The following is a 21,566-nucleotide window of genomic DNA, read 5'->3' on the forward strand; positions in this document are numbered from 1 at the left end:
TATACTTGCAAAATATCATTTGCGGTCCTCATACTATACCAATTGCTCGTTTCGGATGCTTTTTCACATTTTGATCACATTTTCAGACAAAAACGCCCCCAAAAAGCTAAAGAGCATTTTTATACACCCACTTTCTAAAAGTAGGTACTAGTACTACTTATTTAGATATTTATGTTAGTTTGGAGGATCGGAATCACAGCCATCGACGGTGATCAAACCGCAGCCGGGATCACCAGCTCTCATAAATGGGAAATTGGGAGTGTGGTTTTCACATTTGAAGGATTGTGGGCATGTGGAATCAGCAGCTTTGAAGAGATGAAGATGGAAAGGGAGCAAGAAAAGTAACAACGTGATGGCATCATCCAGACAACTTGTACATGTTCTGTCTTCTCAACTGATTTTCCTAAATTTGGCTATCACATTACGAATTACGATTGTTCAGATCAAACACTTGATCTACGAAACAATACTACCTCACAAAGTGGTTTTATGTTTAGTAATTGTTTTATTTTATTTTTTTGCCGTTTAATTGGTCAAAATTTTCTAAAATTCCAATAATTAACACTTTATAAGATAACATAACAAAATTCGTCCATCCAATACAACAAAAAAATCATTAATAACATTTTTTAATGCAATTATCAAAATATAAATTTCAAAATAAGTAGTAATCTACTTTTGGAGAATGAATATATAAAAATGCCCTTTAGGCTTTTGGGGGCGTTTTTGTCCGAAAATTTGATGAAAAAGTGAAAAAGCACCCGAAACGAGCAATTGGTATAGTATGGGGACCGCAAATGATATTTTGCAAGTATAAGGACCGCAAATGTTCGTCGCTGAAAGTATAGAGCCTAAAAATGTAATTCACTCTTAATTAAATTTGATTTAAGAAAATTGTTATCGCTCAAAGTTTATTTAAAATTTCCAAACTTTCACTAAAACTGACAACTTTATGGAGTAATATGTTTACACATTAATGAATCATTGATTTATTATGTTCTTATTTTGAAGACAAACTATTGTTTGTTATGTTATGATCTTATAATCAAACTTTGTTAATTTATTTTGCAACCAATCAAATTTTTGATACGGACAAAAAATAATTATTTATTTGCATGATACTGTTGGACATCAACGAAAACAACATCATGTTTTGGATAGCGAAACAACCTCTTATAATAATAAATTAGTAAATAATTTTATTTGGTAAGGTCTAGTAACCATATTCAAAAATCTTGATTGGTGGCAAGATTATTATAAATTAATAATTTAATAGTTCAAGATGGGTATGCAAAAAAGAATTATACTGCAAAAGTTCATAAATTTACCAGCAAATAACATTACGATAATGTCGTTAAAATTTAATCTCTCCGTCCACCGCTAGGAGTCTCAGTCACTTTTGCGCACTCGTTTTATAAAATTAATACTCCCTCCGTTCCATAGTAATAGAGGCGTTTTTCCATTTCCCTCCGTTCCATAGTAATAGAGTCATTTCCCTTTTTAGTAAAAGTCAACACATTTTTCAACACCTACTTTACTCTCTCTTACTTTTTTCTATCTTCATCTTTTTACCTTTTTCATTTTACACTTTATTCTCTCTTTACTTAACTCACCTAACACAATTTTTCTTAATCTCCGTGCCGAAAAGTTTTGCTTCCATTACTATGGAACGGATGGAGTAATAAATAGTTAAAGTGAAGAAATGATAAAGTAAAATAGAGGATAATATTTAACATTATTCTCTCTCTTTCTATTTATTATCAATTTTACAAAATGAGTGTGCAAAAGTAACCAGACTCCTAATAGGGGACGGAGGGAGTAATACTCCATTTTATAAAAAAAAAAAGGAAGAATGCAATAAATGTATAACACAAACAAACAAGCAAAAAGCAAGGAATGACAAAACTCAAAATGAATCCGAATTTCTTGTCAACGCATTTGCATCATCGAAGATCGCCGCCAAATCATGGCCGTAACTCTGCTTCTCGCCGCCGTTGAAATCGTTCCGACTTCCATGGCTGTGGCTCCTGTGCAGAAAATCTTTCAACTTCCATCGCTTCAAATTACTACCGGCGGAGCTGCTCTTCTTACACCGCCCCTCATCCTTCGGCGGCCAAACGCAGTAAGTCACCGCATCTACGCCGTCGAGCTCCTCCTCCGCCATCGAAATCGTCGTTTCCCTTTCCTCTCGAAACAGCTTCCTCAGCGGAAGCCGGATTTTCGGAGAATCGGAATCGCGATCGCTATTTTCCTTTCCGATCTCGTTCAAAAAATATCGATTGAAAACAGTGCAAAACGGTAGGAACTTACCGTTTTCGGAAACGTCGTCGGCCGAGGTCTGCGACGGCAATTCCGATTCCCTCGACGGCGTCGAGAACTCGAATTCATCGTCACTCTCATCGCCTCGCTGAGAATCGTAAATTTTCATCTCGTCGGAAAATTCATCAGAATCGAATTCATCGACAGTCCGAGCTGCGATTTCGGCGACTTTGCTATAGATGCTGAAGCTTGGAGAGAGCGATTTATCCATAGGCACCTGCATTTCTCCGATTCGGAGAAATATTCACAGCAAAAAAAATGGCGGAAAACGTTGAGTGTGTGTGGGTGTGTGTTTCTCATTTAAAGGAGAGTGAAATTTATAAATTGGCGGTGAAATTGGAATAATCGCTGTTTAAGGATAGGGACAAAATTAAAAGCAAGGAAAATTAAATAGGGAAATTAAAGTTGTGATTCAGTGTGGTAGGTGTAGTGCGCTCATTCAGAGGTGTTACACGTGTCCGGTGATGGTAGGAAAAATGGGTGCGTTTCAGCAATACAGTTGACCTTTGACCTTCTAAACATGATTTCAAATTGTAGAAACTAAAAAGAGTTGTGTTGTAAAAGATTTGATTTATTTGCTTGGTTTATACGTAACGTATGCTTGACTATCAACACGCTGACATATTTAATTTTATTTCTACTTATTCTAATTTTCTAGTTGGTCGATGAAAGCTGTTTGGTCTATTTTTTGCAATTCTTAATGATGTTTAATTTCTATTATAGGTACTATGGTAATTTGCAATAATTATTTTTTTCCATCTCATATGTATAGGCAATAAGAACTGAGGAGTACTATATTTTGATAACTATTGGTTAACACGTATTATGACTTCATTATCTAGTCAACATCAACATTTTTTTTTATTAAATGGGTTGTAATAGTACTAAAAAATACTTTGTTTTTTAAAAAAAAAACGAAAATCAATGTTATTCATATCTTGAACTCAAAGAAATTGATAAACTTGTTGTGTCATTTGCAATTTCTTTATAATGTATCAGACCAAAAGATTTTGGCGTTTAGATTGTAAACATCCATACATGTAGATTTGAAAAGATTTATGAATTTATCAATTTTCATAACGATTCATCTTACTATATGCCCTTTTAATTAACCTTGAGATGTTGGGCAGCTGGCATTAATTAACTTTTAATATATATTCATCACTTTATTCTCTAAGGTATATTGTAAGTAATTTTTAAAATATATAAATTGTTTAGAATCTTCTAAGGTAAACAATAACTTACTTTTTTTCAATATTTCACAAACAACAATCTTTTTTTTTACAAAAATATTTACTCCTATAATTTAATTTGTTGTTTTCAAATATATTCACTTTCAGAGTTTCAGTTTTATCACAAACTAACACCGTTATTATAGTCAACCTAAATTCACGCAATAATTAAATACTATCACGCTAAATCGTTTAATTTATATTGATGACATAATTATATAAGATTTATTTAAAGTGAGCTTGATCCAGAAGTAATAGTAAAGCTATGCAACCAAATTTTGTACAACCAAAAATTGATTTATTTGAGAAAAATGTAATTTTTTATGCATTTAATTAAAAAATATAGACATATATATAGTATAGGAAACGTTCATAATATTATGGTATTTGTGTATAATTTTTAAAATTTTTTTGAATCATAAAATATAATTAATGCATATTTTAATTCAAATTTAAAAAATAATAGAGAAATAATTCAAATATAAAAATAAAAAATTGAAAATAAGGCCAAAAACTAATAAAGTGTTTTTAATTTGGTAACTAACTATATTTATTATTTTAATATTTAATTAATACATTAAAATTACTAATATAATCTTATTTTGGTTGTATAAAATTTGATTGTTTATTATTACTCAGAAGTAAAATGAGTGTCATTAAATCGATGATGTTTTTAGTATACGAAGAAGGTTGTCTGCTGGTTTTGATCAATTAAATTATTGCGAAATGATGGTTTAGAGAAAGGTCAACTGAGCTCATGCAGCCATAAATTCAATCTATGAGCTATGTGAGTTTTAAGTTTATTTGTTTTTTAAATAATAATTGTGCCTTATAATACTATCTCACATTCTTCTCTAGAGACTTGTACTATCTTATAGTCTCTAGAGACTTGTACTATCTTATAGTATGACGAAATCATTAAAAATAGTAGTATAAGTTTGTAGTGAAACAAAATACATATATTTATAACTGAAAAAAAAAACCAATTGGGTTTTTAGTGCATGATTGGGTTTTTTAAAAAACTAAAATAAATAATAAAGGATCAACAAAATAAGGTCTGTTTCACATTTCTTTTTAAAAATTGGAATATAGTTGTAATTTACTTAATCACCTCTTCTAAATTAGTAAATAAATAACTAAAGATAATAAAATTATAAATTTTGAATTTGATAAGTTTTGCAATTATTAAGTAATATGTGACAACTGATTTTAAAGATATAATAATAATAATAATTAAATTATACTAACTATGTTTGTTAAGTTCCTTCTTTAAGGAGTTACATATTCATATGATGAATGAAGTAGGTAAAATTAATTGTCGCATCATCGTATATGTATTTCACCAAAAATGAGACGGATAAGATTATTGTGAAATTGCTTGATTGGTGATATACAACTGACTTAATAAGTGTAGCAATATGCAAAGTAAAAATGATGAATGAAGTAGGTAAAATTAAGAGTGTTGATAATCAATCAAAATTTGGACAACCAAATAAGGATATATTAGTAATTTTATGTATTAGTTATATATTATAATATTAAATGCAGTTAGTGGATATATAAAAATGACTATATTATCCTTCAGCCTTTTTCAATTTTTGAACTCCATCCCTTTTAGTATTTTTCAAATTTGAATTTAAAGATATGGATAAAAAAGTAAAAAATTAATTCATAAATTTTTAAAACATGACGTCAATATTCTGCACATTTCAAATTAAATTAAAGTAAGATGTACCAGAACATATTTATAATATTATGTACTGTAACAATTATATTAAAATACTACTAATATATTATATAAAAATACTGTTACACAATATTTTAGGACTTTTACTGATTTTACGATTTTAAATATTGAATGTGCAGCAAAACAAAGTAATTTGATGGTACACTAATACACAAAATAATACTGTATTTTATTTTTAAAATTCATCCAATTTTTTGGATTAATCCATTCCATCAAATTTAGCTCGACCCATCCAATTATTTTGCTAGATTCATCAAATTTATGAATTCACCAATATATCATCTTCATCAATTTTGGGATTCATTTTGTTAATCCTGAAAATCGACAATCCGTTCATCTTCCAATAACGAACACAATAAAAAATCCAAACAAACAAAAAAATCGAAGAGTCCCAAATCTACAAAAATCCAACAAAATTGAATAACACCCTATAATTTGCAGTCTCCAACTTTGAAATTATAACTTCATATCAAAAATTAAACATTGACAGCAATAAAACTCACAAACCTAAAAATAAAAATGCAATTCCCAATCAAAAGTTTCAAAATCAAAATGCAGAGAACAGCAATCCATAACTCAAATGCAATTCTATCTTCAAACCTACAAACCCATATCCAAAAAGTTAAAGTCCGAAAATGGCTCAAGAAGGTAGCGACACCTCTCTTCACCGCCAAAACTCCGCCACGTCGGAGGACCATACCAAAATGGTGGGTGGCGGCAGGGACGGAGACACCAGCGGCCAAGCACCGCTCCAGCGGGGGCTTGGCCGGACCCGGACCCTGACCCCCCTATGCAGCCGCCCTTCGCCCGATCTCCGCCCTGGCTTTGATTGGCTGAAATTTGATGTAGAAGAAGAGTAGAAGAATATCCCAAAATAGAAGAAGACGACGCACGCATTGATGTAATTGAGTTTTCAAGTGGGTCACTAATTTTATTTTATTGGACTTTAAGTTGGGCCTTTATATTTTATTGGTATGTAATTTATTTGATAATGGAAAAAATAATGCAGCCCTAGTTGAAGCCTAAATCTAAAATTAAAATAGCGGCTCTTCTCCTTCTAAAACCAGAACAGAGGCAGCGAATTATAGCATACTTTGGAGTTGGACTGTTGAACAGAGGCAGCTAATTACCGACTGTATTCGCCGGAGAAGATGGTATTGAAATCATATAACAAAATAAGTCCAGAGAAGAAAATAAACTACTTCGAACATTGTAAACTGAATTAAACATCGACGGAAATCAAAATAAACGATATGCTTAGAACATAGTAGTGAACTGAATTAAACATCGCTTGAGCTATCTTGTGGTGTTATCTTGGGTTAACACCACAGGGAATAGGCTGGAAGATCCTTCATGATCCTTTTGTGTAGTACCCAGCTTCATGTCCATAAATATATCATACAACTTCAACAAAGGAGGGTCGTCCAATAGCAAGCCATCAATTGGTTGGTCGTTACCAACCGATGGAAGCCGGCGGAACAACTCGGTCACTTCTTGCTTCAATTTTGTTTGGGCTTCTTTGAGGCTCCTGCACAAGGTTTCCAAACTTTAGGTGGGAGATGGTTCATAAAGGCTCAACTTTTGCTTCTTTGTTGGTGTTTCGTACGTAGTAGCATACTCCATTTTCGGAGTTAGGTTCCTATTTGGGGTATTGGGTTTGGGACTTTTTGTGGGAGTATTTTTTTTGAATGGGGTATGTTTGGAGCTTTTACGATCAGTGTTAACAAAGAAGAATGAGTGGAGTGTAGAGAATAGAACTCACTATTTATAGTTAAAATAAACATTGTCTACTACTACTACTAAAAAAATTAAAATTATTATTATTATTATGGCTACCAGTGTCAGGCGGTTGAATTCCCCCAAAATCAGTAAGGTGAAGGAGAGAGGGAGACGTTTGTAGGAGAGGTGAAGGAGAGAGGGAGACGTTTGAGTTCCCCCAAAATCAGTAATCCCATCATGGCTGCCACTGTCAACACTTTTTTTTCAGAAAGGAGAAGGGAGGAAGGTGGAGAGAGGGAGAAGAAGACAAAAGTGAAAAAATAGGGTAGATTTAGAGCTTGACTGTTTTATCTAGGGAAAACGTTACTATAAAGTATACTACTCTATGCTCTGCCTCCGTCCCCGATTAGGAGTCACACTTTGACTGGGCACAGATTTTAAGAAAAATGTAAAGAAAAGTTGGTTAAATAAGTTAGTGGAATGTGAGACCCATTATTTATATTGATTTTATAATAAAATGTGAGTGAATTGAGTTAGTGGAATGTGATACCTACTTACTATTTATGGTAAAAATGAAGTAGGACTCTTAATTAGGGACGGACTGAAATGGAAAAGTGTGACTCTTAATCGGGGACCGATGGAGTAATTCTTAGTAATATTTTGTGTGTTTCGAGAGATTTGGGAGTACTCAAATTTGTACTCCTATTTTTTTATTTTTGGAATAATTGTATTTGCTAATTTTTCTTGCATTTATAGTTCAATAATTAATTTATACTTCATAATTAACAAATTATTTTAAGTATCTCCATAATATCACAATTATGTAATACTCCATCCGTCCCCAGTTTAGGAGTTAGAATAATTTATGACACGAGTTTTAAGAAATTGATGGAGTGTGTACTAAATGAAGTGAGTTGGTGGAGTGCAATGTTTTGAAAACCAGACTGGTAAGCGAACCGGCAAAGCTACTAGTTCACGGTTCAACTGGTCGGACCGTTTTACTATAGCATATACAATTAAATATAGGGTTTTTGGCTTTTTAAACCAAAATCTTTCCGTGAATTCCGGTTTTTCCCATGAACTATGAGATTTGTTTTTAAAACCACGAACTTTCATTTCGTTAGGATTTTCCCAACCCGACCCGAATAGCACATTTCCGACCCGAATAGCATAATTCAAAATGTTAAAGTTGTGTTTTGTTTATTCAAAAGTTGTCATTTGTTATGTAATAATTGTGACTGTATGTATTATTGTGCCAAATATGATCTAAGTAATCAATTTAATGACAAATAGGATTAAAATTGACACGTAGACAACCCGGGTTTCGTTGTTGACCCGCCGAGGGAAAATCCCAACGAAATGAAAGTTCGTGGTTTTAAAAACAAATCTCATAGTTCATGGGAAAAACCGGAATTCGGGGAAAGGTTTTGGTTTAAAAAGCCAAAAACCCTTAAATATATATAAATTTGTAACAAGATATGGTTGAATTTTATCAAAATTTATATTTATAACATTAAAATTTAGTGAATTATAAAATAAAAAAATAATAGTCATAATCAATATTTAATAGCTTTAATCATAAATATTTCATATAACACGATTTATTCTGAAATAAATATGCATCTAATGTATGACTAATATAATTTTCGTTTATTAATTTGAAAACAATCAAAATTTACTAGTAATTTTCAACAAAAATACTCCTATATAAAAATTTTAGTAGAATCAAATTTTTAGTCAACTTCATAATATTCAATCACAAGCAATTATAACAACCGAACGAAGGCTAAATAGAATAGCTCTTATTTTTCCATCATGATTAATATTATTTGTGTGTACTTCTTCAATTCAGCTGAATATTATATTAAATAACAAAAATTAATAGTTTTAATCAATATTTATAGTGTCTATGAATTAATAGTTTAATTAAAAATTTTATTGATATTTAAAAATTAAAATTTAAAATTTAATTTTATAAAATTAAATATAATATTGAAATAAAAAACAAAGTGAAGGATGACAAAATGGAAGAAGACTGATAATTTTGAAATAATATCAAATTTAGTACATAACTGAAATAATATCAGATTTAAAATGTTAAAAGTGTAAAAAGACCAAATTGTCCAAAATCCTCAAAGCCCCTCAAATAGGCATTTTCGTAAAAAAAAAAAAGTCAAAAGGACCAATTTCGAGATAAACCCTTAGTCCAGGGACTACTGGCGATATTTTTAAAGTCAAGGGACTATGAGCGAGATAAACCCATAGTCCAGGGACCATTTTTTAAGTTCACTCTAAAAATTATACATAACTATATATAGAGGATTGATGTGCTGCGGACCTTTAGGTGAGCACCTTGTAAGCGACAGATGACATGGAATATCATCATAATTTTGTTCTCTTATTCGATTTTTTATATAAATATATTTATCTCTTTCTATAATTTTTTCTCTTTCTTCTGATCCGAATAAATTAGTTGGTTTGAAAAAATAATAAACAATATTATAAATTAGTTTACTGAAATATAATAAACAAAACCGGTCCAACAGGCCAGCGGTTCATGGTCGAATCGGCCGGCTCATCCGGTTCAAAACGGCTCAATGTGTTGGCGGTTTTATGCGATGAACCAGACTGTAATGGACGCAGGTTCGCTGTCGAACCGGTTCGACCAGCCGGTGCGGTCCGGTTTTCAAGACACTGATGGAGTGTGTAATAAATGAAGTGAGTTGGTGGAAAGTCAGATGATTTGACTTTTTGGTTTTTCATTTTTTTTTATTTATTTTTACGTAGATAATGGCATTTGGGTGTAATTTTGATGAATAATGGGGTAAAATTTTATGTCCAAATATGGAAGATTCTAAACGTGACTCCTAAATTGGGACGGACTTTTATGGCAAAATGCGTCGCTTAAACTGGGACGGAGGGAGTATATAATGTTAGTAGTCATTTAAATAATATAAAATCACATGGTTTTATTTTTTATTAGACTACATAATTTTCATCTTTTACTATTCTTACCTTTTTATTTATATTAAGATTTTATGGCATTATGAAAACACAATTACAAATTGAATTTCAAATACAAAATTTTCGTATAATTTTATATGGAATAATATTCGTTCAAATTAAAAAACTTAGTAAAATTTTGGTCAGTTTCATAATGTTTGAAATAAGTTTATTAAATTTTGAACTTTTAATTTTATCATATTAACACCGGCTTATATAAAATTCTGATTCCGTCCTTATACATAACTCATATTTATAATTTTATGATGTGATATTATAAAGAGTTTGTGCAACGTCATACCAATAAACATACTCATATAATGTTAATATATTATAAATTACTTGTTCTTTTAGCTAGTTTTGTTATTTTTATATATAAAAAAAAAGGATACTTCCTCTGTTTATGAATATGATAATTGTTTTATGATTTTGGTCTGCTCGTAAATAAAAGTTTCAGTTCACTTTTACTATAAATGATATATAGGTCACACATTCCACTAACTTATTTTAATCATATTTCAATTAAATGAACAGGATGATAAAAAAAAAAACTTATTATTCTATATTTTGGTTTATTCATTTGTTTCTTATCATTTTGTCATTAAATCTATCTTGTTTGTAATATTAGATCATAAGTATATTCAAAAAATTATTTAGTCAAGTACTAATAAGGGGTTGGGATGAGAATAAATTTATTTGCAATATCAGATAACAAGCACATTCAAAATTCCATTTAACCAAAGAATATTGTTATTAAGATTTCTCTAATAAATGAAGACAATGTCATTAGTGTTTTTATTTATATTAAATCACTAATTGATCCATCTATTTTGCAACAATCAAGACTAATTTCATTTATATTTTTGTTACAAATAAAATAGTTACTAGATGACAATAATTTACTAATTGTTTTATTTATGTTGCAACATTAAATGGCAATGAGGAGGTTTGATTTATCTATTTTCAACATTGGATCTCAATCGAGACTAATGTCGTTAGTATTTCTCTTACGAACCAAATAAAACAAAGGTTGGATGGAAATAAATTACTAATTGATCTATTTTGTTTGTAATATTAGATCATCTTAAATGGTGGAGTGTTAGTTGCCACCACCTCTTAAAATAACATCATACCATCATTTCTAACCAATCATTTGTACACGTGGACGAATAATAAGCTGTCACGTGGAAAAAAAAGGCCTAACAAAAAAAGGCCAGCAATATGCTACACTATATACATCAATTTTTCTCGGCCAACAATATCCAACACGCTATACAACAATCTATAGATTGTTGTGTATCGTTCATAGTATAGCTGTGTATCGTTTATAGTATAGCTGTGTAGCGTTTATAATATTCCTGTATATGTAATGTCACTGTGTCACTTTAAGAGGTGTTGTTATTTTAACACAAACCTCTTAAATGTATTCAAAATTTATTTAATCAAATACAAACGTTTTTTAAAGGGGTTAGATGAGAATAATCACTAATTAAATTTCTACACTATTAAATCATAAACATATTAAAAAGTAATTTGATTGTAAGGCACATTAAAAAAAAAAGTAAAAAAAAGTTACTACCATATTAGATAAGGAATATTTTTATGGCATGAATGAAAAATGAAATATGATCTATTTCTATGGGATGAAATGAGTTTAAAAAATCACAATATATCATGTTCTAATAATTGGAGTATGAATTTTTCGAATAATTTTTGTTATAATTGTGTTTGTTTTGCTTAGAGTGAGTTAAATCTAGCACGTTCTCATTTCTATATAAATTAAACTATACTCAATAGTCAATTTATGATATTACCAATTTCAAAATTTATGGGAAATACCAAATTTTAGACAAAGTTCATGGTTTTAAAGACCAATTTTCCTTAAATAATTAATATTATAAAAATACATTATAATTTAAGGGATATTATCTTTCCATGCGAGCGATAGTAGATTCATACGGATATCCATATTTAAAAAACGACTTAGAATCCTTTCACATGATTAAAACTATTTGTAAAATTTTGTATTAATTTCAATCTCGTCCAAATATGAATCAACTTTTTTTTTCTTGATTTACAGTAGCACTAGAAGAACCACAATATATTTTCGAAAATACCTCTCCATAGATCTAAAATCCAAACATAAGGGAATATATTCGAAAAATACGTTGGAGAATAATTAATGTGTAATTCCACATAATTGAGATTCATTAATGAAATACATATGAAATAAACATAACGATTTTTTAATAATATACTCCTACAACAATAAAATTTAATATGAGCATGAATTAGCACAGAATTTAATCATAATTCAAGTATTCAATAATCGAAGAAGCGATGATTTTTTCTAATATACTCCTAGACCAATGAAGCTACTTGGGATGTGACAGTACAAGTGTAGTGTGTGTGCAGTGTTGCGATATTCAAATAAGGCAGGTTCCCCAGATCCAGCAAGTCCACTAGATCACTTGGTCTAGGAACTCGTAGGTTGTGCGGAATCCCGGTCGTCGGACACACAAGTACTTCCCCGCTTCAAAAACCCTCAACCACTTTACTAAACCTAGTATAGGGAAGTAGGGATCGATCCCACAGAGAAGGATGCGTAAGACTCGTAATCAAGGATTTGGGAGTATTTTTGGTGTTGGCTGCTGCCACGCATTTTCTTGGGTTGAGGAAAATTAAAATTAACTTGACTTGGGAATATTAGAAAGAAACTTAACCTAACAGCTAGACCTAGGAGATAATTCTACGGTGGGACCACATCTAAGAAAAAGCAGAGTACGACTGGAAAGTGGCAGAATAACTAACTCTCGTACTAACTGACAGTGACATCGTCTTCTACAACCAAATTCGCATAAAACTTCTTGAGAAAACACATAAGCAAATAAAAAACAGGGCTACTAACTTGAAATCAAATCTATGCATAAATAACGAAGAACTTAACAGATCTGCATACCTAGACGAAGTGGAATAGAAAACAAAGGAAATAAAACAAGTCTATCAACTACTGTTTCTTTCACACGCCAAAACCAACTTCAGACGCTAAATCCACTCCGGATCCAAGCGTCCGACACGGACTCCAAACAGAAGAAATTCTCCATCACGTCAGATTTACAAATTTAAGCTCCGAACACTCAATCAACCACAGATCTGTCACCAAACTCCACATCAAACACCTCAATAACGAAATAAGCAGAGATCGACATAGCAATTTAAGAATTACGCTAACAGCAGAGAGATCTAAGCAAAATAACTTGAAATTAAACAGCTAAACTCAGATCCATGAGCGATAAGCAGTTAAACATCATCAACATCAAAGTCGACTCCCAAAAGTGAAGTTCGACGGTGGAAACTAGCAAAAACAGCTGAAATTAAAACAATTGTATCTTCGCCCTCACTAGGACGGTGTTACCAAACTCGAGATCTTTAGAAAGTACCCCCCTATCACGATTATCCCCAGAATTTTTCCCAAGTGTGTGTGTAAATGTATGAGCTAAGAAGAGTAAAAAACTCTCCCTTGCGCTGCATGCTCCTCTCTATTTATAGGCGTTTTAGTGGGTCCAGCGAGGAATTGATAATGACTTTGTTGCCCTCAGCTGTAGACTCCCTTTATCACGCCAATTTCCTCGTAATTCCTGCTCATTTCGTTCCATTCTCCTGCTAGACCATCTCCTCCATAACTTCCTCGATCTAGCCATTTTCTTCACGCACCTGGCTTAGTAAACGTGTTAGACCCAGCAAATTATAACATTACTTTGCACATACCGATGCATGAAATTAGCCTTATCAACCAATATAAACAATTAAAAAATAAAAACTACTCCATGTAATAAAATTATTCAAATATAATCAATAAACAATGTTCATTGAAAAGACGGCAACTAAAATCTGCTCGTCTTCTGCTTCCTTCCCTCCTTTTCTTTTTTTCACTATTACAGAAAGTTAAAGCTCCATAGCATACCCATTTTTATTCTTTTTCTGGAATCTGCTAAATTTCTTCACAAGAAGTTTTTCTTTGGACAGTGAGGTGAGGAATGGCATCCCCAACAACTTCGACTCAAGATTATCATGCGAACCCGGAGACTCCACTTTCAACTGGTGGTAAGTTTATGGTTGTCGTTGTCATTAGTCTAAACTTTTATGTATGAAATAAGACACAGGATTGAATAATGAGTTTATGTGTTAGAAGTTTTATATGAAATGAGACACAAGATTATTCTAGTATTGTCCTCTTTGTTGCTAATGCAAAAACTTTTTTTTTTAAATTATAGATGCTGTTAGAAGGGATATGATGCATGAACTTTTTGGATCTTCCGCCGAAAGCGAAAATAGCATGGAGCATGAAGTTATGAATGAAGATGATGGAGATTCCTATGAACTTTCAAACCAAATTGAAGAAGATGGAGATGAGAATATGGAGGATGAAGAAGATTTATTTGGAGCTGATAAGCATGCATGTGAAGAGTTCATGAAAAATGGGCCTCAATCTGGTTTAGAGTTTGAAAGTAGAGAACGGCTCTTTGCAACATATCAAGCTTTTGCGAAGGTAAAGGGATTTAGTATTATAACAAGAACTGCACGTGATGATAAGTATCTTTTGCTCGCATGCGGAAGGGCCCGAAAGCCAAATGTAAAGAAATACACTAAGAAAATCAATTGTACTGCTCGTTTGAATGCGATAAAACAGGACAACGGCAATTGGAAGATTTCAACATTTTGCAATGAGCATAACCACGATCTAGAGCCACAACTTTCAGAATTTATGCCGGCACATAGGCACCTGACAACTCATTTGAAGGTCCTTTTAGAGGCATATGATCGTGCAGGATCAAGGTTATGTAAGAGTGTAAGAACGATGGAAGTTCTTGCCGGCGGGCCATCTAATTTAGGAGCTTCGACGAGAGATTGCAGAAATCATGTTGACAAAATGCGGAGGCTAAGACTAGGAGATGGAGATGCTAATGCCATTCAAAAGATGTTTAAGAGGCCGCAGCAAAATGATAGAGACTTCTTTTATCTGATCGATATTGGTGATGATTCTAGACTTCGCCATGTCATGTGGATTCATCCGCGGAGTCGGGCTGCATACCAGGATTTCCACGACGTCGTGAGCTTTGACATGACTTATCTCGTCAATCAATACAATATGCCTTTTGGAACTGTTGTAGGGGTTAATCATCACCACCACTCCATTCTATTAGGATGTTGTCTATTGAACGACGAGCGTGCAGAATCATTCAAATGGTTCTTCAGGAATTGGCTGGACGCAATGGGAAGTGTTCAACCAACGACAATTTTGAGTGATCAAGATGAAAGCATTACGATTGCATTGAGAGAAGTATTGCCTGACAGTATCCACCGCTTCTGTTTATGGCATATTGTTTCGAAGAGCTCCAAGAAATTCAGAGGTATCGCTAATTTTGAAATGGCTTGTTTAGATTTCAATCGAGTGATACATGGCAGTTTTAGTATTCCGGAATTTGAAAAGAATTGGCTCGATTTTCAAGTTAAGTATAACTTACATGAAAATAGTTGGATAAAAAACTTATATGAAATAAGGCAAAGTTGGGTGCCAGTATACTCAAAGCACATCTTTTGGGCTGGCATGATGTCGACTCAAAGAAGTGAGTCAATGCATGCATTCTTCGATAATTACATCAATTCGAGGAGTACTTTGAAAATCTTTGTTGAGCAATATGAGATTTGTATCATCGATAAGATTCGGAAAGAGCTTCAAGCTGAATATTCGACGAAGTGCAGGCCTATCACTTGTGTGTCAGAGTTTAAGTGGGAATCACAATTTGCTAAGGTATACACTAATAATATCATGGAGCTTCTTCAGAAACAAGTTAAAAAGATTTGGAATTGCAATCTCATTTTGTTGGAGTCAGATAGTAGCTCAATGGATAGATATGATATTACTGAGACACGTACATCGAGTAAGTATCCCTCTCCCAGCGAGCTACATTTCATGGTTGAGCATCGGCCTGCTGGGGGCTATTTTGATTGCAATTGCAAGAAATTCGAGAACAAAGGTATTTTCTGCTGTCATATATTGAAGGTTTTGGTATTCAAAAAAATTGATCATGTCAGCGAAAGATATATTTTGCGGCGATGGCGGAAGGATGTATATAGGCCACATTTTAGCATTTCTTTTGCAGGTGCATATCCATACATGTCCAAGGAGTATAAACAATTTCAAGAGATGGAACAAGAGTTTATAAAATGCAGCAATTTGGCAATTGATTCGGAGGAGAAAATCAGTTTTGTCAAAGATAAGTTCAAAGAAATTCAAAGAGATCTTAAGAGATGGAAACCTGCCGGCACAATTTCTCTTCAAAGCCAAAATACATCTGAAGCAATAGAAATTGATGCAAGTGATATTCCTATTTTAGATCCAGTTGTTGTCACTCGCAAAGGAAGGCCGAGGACTGCTCGATTTAAAGATCCAGCTGAAAATAGGAAAGGTCGTGGTCGTGGTCGTGGTCGAGGTCGAAGAGGAGTTCGTGGTCCTTCTGTAAGTTGATATTCCTATATTTTGTGTTATAACTATGTGGCATATGCATTATATTGCCACGAGTTTAGTTGGTGGTATGGAATTTGAAATAGTTACTTTGAGATTGTTCTGATATGCTTTGTTTAGTTTGACAGAAACAATTTATTTTTGTCTTGAAAATCCATCTTGTGAAACATTTGTTTTTTCATATGTTATTGATATCAAAATTTAAGTAATTTGGTCTTGTTATCTTTGGAAGAATGTATCTAAAGTTTTATTCTGTTCCTTATGTTTTTTACATATGATTGAGATTTTCTGCATTATGAACTGTGTCAACCTGGCAAAATCTCTCTTTCTTCAAAATCACCATTTTGATTAGACTCTAGATATTTTCTGCATTATATGAATTGCAAATTATCTTTCTGCATTGTAGTATGAGTTGTGGAAATCTCTGTTTTTCTGAAATGTAACTCCAAGGAGTAAGGTTGCATTATATGAATTGCAAAATAACTGCTTTTCTGATTTCTATTCATAAGGTGATTTTGATTGGATTTAATTTCAGTATGGATGTTGAGCCTTTGCAAATATTTTTCTGCATTGTAGTATGAGTTGTGGAAATCTCTGTTTTTCTGAAATGTGACTCCAAGGAGTAAGGTAAAATTATAAATCACTATGGTATTAAAACCATTTTTAGTACACTTCAAGCCTGGGTGAATTTTTTTTTTTTAATCAAAAAGTAGGAGTATTAGATTTAAGTGTATTACCATGCAGAAATAAATGAACAGAACTCCGGAGAAAATAGATCTGGAGATGGATGAGGCACAGGCTTATTGACAATGGTTTCCATCAACTAGTAGACATTGATCCATCCCTCTGCCTGAGGTGCAGAATATGGAAATTCTCCTGTTGCACACTCGAGGAGAACCAAATCCAGGCTCCAGATGTCACTTTTATAACTATAGGCTAAGCACACAGAAGATAAAAAATAGAGAGTTCAGAACAAAATTTGGTTATGCATAAAAAATACAACATAAGAGTGATAAGAGCACACATTTGGAGATGAAGGTGAGTAAACTTGTTAGCACGTTTATATTTATAATCACAGGAAAGATATTAGCATGAAAGACAATGATATCGGTGGGTATTGTTAACTCATGTAATGGGAAGAGTACTCACAGACATGTAGTTGTAAGTACCAACGAAAGTATTAGCTTGACCCAGCGTGTTGGCAAGTATTATACTGATTCCAAAGTCAGTGATCTTGCAATCACCTCTGTGATTTATCAGCAAATTTGAAGGTTTCAAGTCCCTGTGGATGATATGTACGTGATGAAGATACCAGAGACCTTTGAGTATCTATAATGGCATGGCGGGAATTTTAACGTAACAAGTAGTATTAGACATAGAGAACACGGTGTGATTACATGCGCAATAGCCGGTAATTGTTTGCATATAGCAGCCAGATAAGGCTATGGGATTTTATTGACTTTCTTAAGGAAATCTGCAAGAGACCCTCCATCCATATACTCCAAGATCATGTAGATTGCACCATTATCATAGAAAGATTGATAGCAAATCACGACATACGGGCACTGAGATGACTGATTAATTTTAATAGTTACTATAATTTTGTTTTAAATTTAAAATAATTAAAATATTATGTATAATTTATGGAGTACAAGTTTATCAATATTCCTTCCAATTCTCAGCGGTGAACTGACTCAAAACTAAGAGAATTAGTTTTTGCTTACGACCATTCAATATGAAGAATATCCTAAGTTTGGCTGTTTAATGGGAATGAACAAATTCATTCTTTTTTCATTGAATTTTGTTGGAAATGTGATGAAAAGAAATTTTCATGTAAATTTAAAATTAGTCATCTAACGTATATGTTGATTCAAATAAATTTGCATATTTGAAATAGCATATTTGATACATTGAAGTATTTAGGTATTTTGTATTTAAGGATAATTTAGTAATCAAATAATATTATAACCAATAACAAAATCAATGTGAACAAAACTGATTTAGGCATACGGAGTATTAAAATTTAGGGGTGTTATGTATTTAGAGTTTATATATATTTATCTTTATTATAATAGAATACCACTTTTTTTAAAAATATTTTTGGTTTTATTACTATAAATTTTAACACTTTTAGTTATTTTGCTTAAATAAACTAAATCTTAGAGTATATAAATATATATGAATTGTTGCCATTGGTGTGGGAGAAGAAATGAGAGAGAGGGGAGAGAGAATAAATATGGATTTTTGCTGATAATATAGGAAAATTGTGGACGTGGTTGTTGCAATTTATGGGGAGAAGAAAATGGAAGAAAAGGAAAAATTGAAAAAATAACGCATGAAATAGAGATATAGATATGGATGATTGTATTGGACAGTTGGCATTAACATCAATAATCATGGAAAGATGAAATGAGAGAGAGAGGGAAAACGAAGAAAAACAGGCGCCAATTTGGAAAGTTTTGTTATAAGGGCAGCAAAGTAAATGCAATTACTATTAAAACGGACATTATAAACAAACCGGTTTTTTTTATATTAAACCAGAATTTGGTTGTCCAAATTTTGGTCACGCAGTTTTATCGTAAAATTATATTTCACCGAAAATGAGACGGATAAGATGATTGTGAAAATTGCTTGATTGGTGACGTGCAACTGACTTAATAAGTGTAGCAATATGCAAAGTAAAAATTTCAACCGCTTCAAATTCTTGAGCTAATTATCAAAACATAATTCTAGAAATGACAACCCCTGAGGTAAATAGTACTACTCCCTATCAAGAACTCTAAGTGATCTTCATTGTATGTACAATCTATGTTAGGCTGTCAACTTCACGCATAATACTTCTAATCGCCATCAACTAACTAGTATTCTTCACTCAAACTTGCTCTGTTCACTTGCTCAAAGATGTGATTTTGTCTGCACCATAGATAAGCAAACACCAGTTTAGTGAAATAGAATCTAGAACTGAACATCACCAAACTCAGACATCAACATTAAACCAAGTTCTTGTTAGGCCAAATTCCATCTGCATACCTTGCTCCTATAAGATTTTATGATGGCCATCAGCAACTTGTCCCCTGCTATATCCCTCACACGTCGAATCATTTCGTGGCGTGTCACCTTCTGCTTCTGCAAATCAAAGATCAAACCAAGTTCAAAACCATGAAGAAATCAGACACTTCCCTAGTCATAAATCAAGAAAAATCCATACCCTGTAGGCACTATGAAGCTTCGAAATCGATTCAATGGCATCACGAGGCAAGAACTTGGACATCGCTGCAATGAGACTGGGGAACGGCATCCAATCCGACCTAGGAACCCTCGGAGGCTGCTGCAACTTCCTCTGTTTTTCTGCAATCAGATTAGTTGTTACTTACAAGAGAACATGAAAAGATCCAATTCAGTCTATAAACTCCACACCAGTTGTCTAAAAGTCCTCACCTTGATACGATGCTTTGAAACTGATCATGTATTCGGGCAAGATGTGAGTGTTCATCCGCGAACACCACACAATGTATCTCCGAGGAGAGGCTAAATCATCGCATCCGGAATCAAACTCTTCGCAGCTTGGATTGTATTGATCGGAGCCACTCAAAACAGCCTCCATTTTCCCCATTATCACCCGGCAAAGCAACATGTGCATTAGGCCATTCTCATCAGCACCATCCAATGCCAAACTGAACACACACAAACAACAAACATTAACATCAACTAATCCAGACAAAGACAAGCCAAATAGTAACAATGATAGTAAAATAATGATTACCTATGAACAGGATGATCAACGGGGGAGAGATGAACTCCAAATCCGTGAGTCCCATTGCTGGTCGGAAGGGAGAAACCGTGAGAGAGAATCGCAGTAATCTCAGCTTTAGAAGCTCCAAACCACGCGTATCTCACATTGGCATCGCCGTTGCACTTCATCTCAACCGCCTTCGAATATATGCAGAAAGATTGAAGCTTTGCTCTGCTCGTGAAGCTCGAGAAATCAATCCGACGAAGCCCCTCAACTCTTGCATCGAATCCGCTCGAGCTCAAGCTCGACACCAGCTTCTTCGCGATTATCCCATGAATCCCTTGTGAATTTCGGTCGTTTTCGCCGCCGGAAACGCCGCTCTCGCAGTCGGAGGGGTAACAATTCGAATCCAAGGCGGCTGAATCTTCTACGAGATCTTCAAACAGCGTCAGTTTTTTGCTCTTCTTCTCGATTGAATCGTGATTTGATCCAGAGATCAAATTGTCGTCGAATTTTTCGCTGCACATCGCGACAAGAGTTTTGCTTGATCGACACTTCCAACAAGGTAGGAAAACTAGAATTTGCTAATCGATTAGAAAAAGTCTAATTTTTCAAAAAGTCAGCAACCTAATAAATTAAGACTAGCTGGAGGAATTGGGGCGGCCATTGCTAGATTCTGAAAACGACACCTAAAAAAAATCTACAGAAGCAAATCTATGTCTAAAATGAATCAATACCTCAAGAAAGATTGAAGAAGTGAGAAACCCATTTTGCAAGACTCAAACTTTACGAGATTAAAACAGAAATCAAAAGTGGGAAGGGTTTGTTTGGTGGAGGATAGGTAAGAAATACGGTGGAAACAAATATATACTGTAGAATGAAATAATACTATATAGAGAAGAGGGCCAACGGAAAACACAGCCTCTGGTTTAGTGCGTGAGTAATTTTTATTGGATTTGGAGGAGCCGATGGTTTTATAGTTTAAGGTGGTCGGTCAGCTTATGTGTTTCTTAGCGTTGAGGTTTTTTATGGAGAGAGATTGTTTGATGGCGGTGCTGTTGTTTGACGGTTTTGCCCTTTCACGCTACTTATTTGGATTATCTTGGGACGAAAAGTGTAGTCACGCATTACGCATTTATAGGGGTATTTACGTCATTTGTGATTTCTAGAGTGGAATCCAAGTTTATTTGGAAGGGGTCTGGTTTGGAGTTTATTGACTGTTTTATATCCAAGAAATTGAATTTGAATCGGTATCGTAACAGGATAAATTATTTATTAATTTTTTTT

General features: G+C 33.3%; 3 protein-coding genes and 1 pseudogene across 3 annotated transcripts; 1 reads left to right on the plus strand and 3 right to left on the minus strand.

Moving 5' to 3' along the window:
* Positions 1-1,841: 1,841 nt before the first annotated feature.
* On the minus strand, positions 1,842-2,643 carry LOC125208460. Its single transcript, XM_048108087.1, has one exon. The coding sequence runs from the start codon at positions 2,540-2,542 to the stop codon at positions 1,907-1,909; it is 636 nt and encodes a 211-aa protein (XP_047964044.1). The 5' UTR covers positions 2,543-2,643; the 3' UTR covers positions 1,842-1,906.
* Positions 2,644-14,057: 11,414 nt separating this feature from the next.
* On the plus strand, positions 14,058-16,549 carry LOC125206448 (protein FAR-RED IMPAIRED RESPONSE 1-like). Its single transcript, XM_048105702.1, has 3 exons — positions 14,058-14,124; positions 14,295-16,058; positions 16,185-16,549. The coding sequence occupies exons 1-3, from the start codon at positions 14,058-14,060 to the stop codon at positions 16,547-16,549; spliced, it is 2,196 nt and encodes a 731-aa protein (XP_047961659.1).
* A 730-nt stretch (positions 16,550-17,279) lies between these two features.
* LOC125206449 lies at positions 17,280-19,397 on the minus strand (annotated as a pseudogene).
* On the minus strand, positions 19,219-21,263 carry LOC125204171 (probable inactive poly [ADP-ribose] polymerase SRO5). Its single transcript, XM_048102744.1, has 6 exons — positions 21,017-21,263; positions 20,310-20,798; positions 19,985-20,220; positions 19,755-19,894; positions 19,577-19,672; positions 19,219-19,459 (listed from the first exon to the last, which is right to left on the minus strand). Exons 1-6 carry the CDS (start codon positions 21,046-21,048, stop codon positions 19,442-19,444), a joined length of 1,011 nt encoding a protein of 336 aa, XP_047958701.1. The 5' UTR covers positions 21,049-21,263; the 3' UTR covers positions 19,219-19,441.
* Positions 21,264-21,566: the final 303 nt, after the last annotated feature.

Source organism: Salvia hispanica, chromosome 2 (genome assembly GCF_023119035.1).
Source record: "Salvia hispanica cultivar TCC Black 2014 chromosome 2, UniMelb_Shisp_WGS_1.0, whole genome shotgun sequence".
Lineage (NCBI taxonomy): Eukaryota > Viridiplantae > Streptophyta > Magnoliopsida > Lamiales > Lamiaceae > Salvia > Salvia hispanica.

Excerpts from the sequence above, each read along its gene's own strand:
- LOC125206448 (XM_048105702.1), top strand. The coding sequence starts at position 14,058 with ATGGCATCCCCAACAACTTCGACTCAAGATTATCATGCGAACCCGGAG. Across the intron at positions 14,125-14,294 it reads GACTCCACTTTCAACTGGTG|ATGCTGTTAGAAGGGATATG; the intron begins GTAAGTTTATGG and ends TTTAAATTATAG. Across the intron at positions 16,059-16,184 it reads CAAGAAATTCGAGAACAAAG|GTGCATATCCATACATGTCC; the intron begins GTATTTTCTGCT and ends TTTCTTTTGCAG.
- LOC125208460 (XM_048108087.1), bottom strand. The coding sequence starts at position 2,542 with ATGCAGGTGCCTATGGATAAATCGCTCTCTCCAAGCTTCAGCATCTAT.
- LOC125204171 (XM_048102744.1), bottom strand. The coding sequence starts at position 21,048 with ATGGGTTTCTCACTTCTTCAATCTTTCTTGAG. Across the intron at positions 20,221-20,309 it reads GTTGATCATCCTGTTCATAG|TTTGGCATTGGATGGTGCTG; the intron begins GTAATCATTATT and ends GTGTGTGTTCAG. Across the intron at positions 19,895-19,984 it reads TTTCAAAGCATCGTATCAAG|AAAAACAGAGGAAGTTGCAG; the intron begins GTGAGGACTTTT and ends ATCTGATTGCAG.